Source organism: Antrostomus carolinensis, unplaced genomic scaffold (genome assembly GCF_000700745.2).
Source record: "Antrostomus carolinensis isolate BGI_N321 unplaced genomic scaffold, ASM70074v2 scaffold46355, whole genome shotgun sequence".
NCBI classification, from domain to species: domain Eukaryota; kingdom Metazoa; phylum Chordata; class Aves; order Caprimulgiformes; family Caprimulgidae; genus Antrostomus; species Antrostomus carolinensis.
In genome coordinates this window covers 1,123-1,348 of record NW_010319262.1, presented here as the reverse complement: position 1 = coordinate 1,348, position 226 = coordinate 1,123, and the positions used below count along the sequence as shown (strand labels likewise).

The window sequence follows — 226 nt, the reverse complement described above, 5'->3', positions numbered from 1 at the left end:
GGTCAGGACGCAGAAGCGGGTCTGGGGGCTCTGCACGGGGTGCAGCGTGGGGCTGGCGGCTGGCAGGGGGAGAGCCACCCATCAGGCGTGGGGACAGCCTGGGGACAGTACCGCAGTGCCACCCCGTGGCCACCACAGCCACGGCCCGGCATCCCTCAGGGCGCAGAGGGGTGGCCTTGGGTGTCCCCAAGGGTGTGGGTACCACTGGGGGGGAGCTGGGGCATCT

The 226-nt window shown here is 72.1% G+C and overlaps 1 protein-coding gene across 1 annotated transcript in view; it reads right to left on the bottom strand.

The window, feature by feature from the left end:
- CASTOR1 (cytosolic arginine sensor for mTORC1 subunit 1) overlaps nt 1-226 on the bottom strand; it is a gene marked incomplete at both ends in the record, with an annotated part of 2,584 nt that overhangs the window by 1,241 nt on the left and 1,117 nt on the right. The window contains one exon of the mRNA XM_010169197.2: nt 3-59. Within this exon, the coding sequence (XP_010167499.2) occupies nt 3-59 (57 nt within the window). The remainder of the gene's footprint in view (nt 1-2; nt 60-226) is intronic.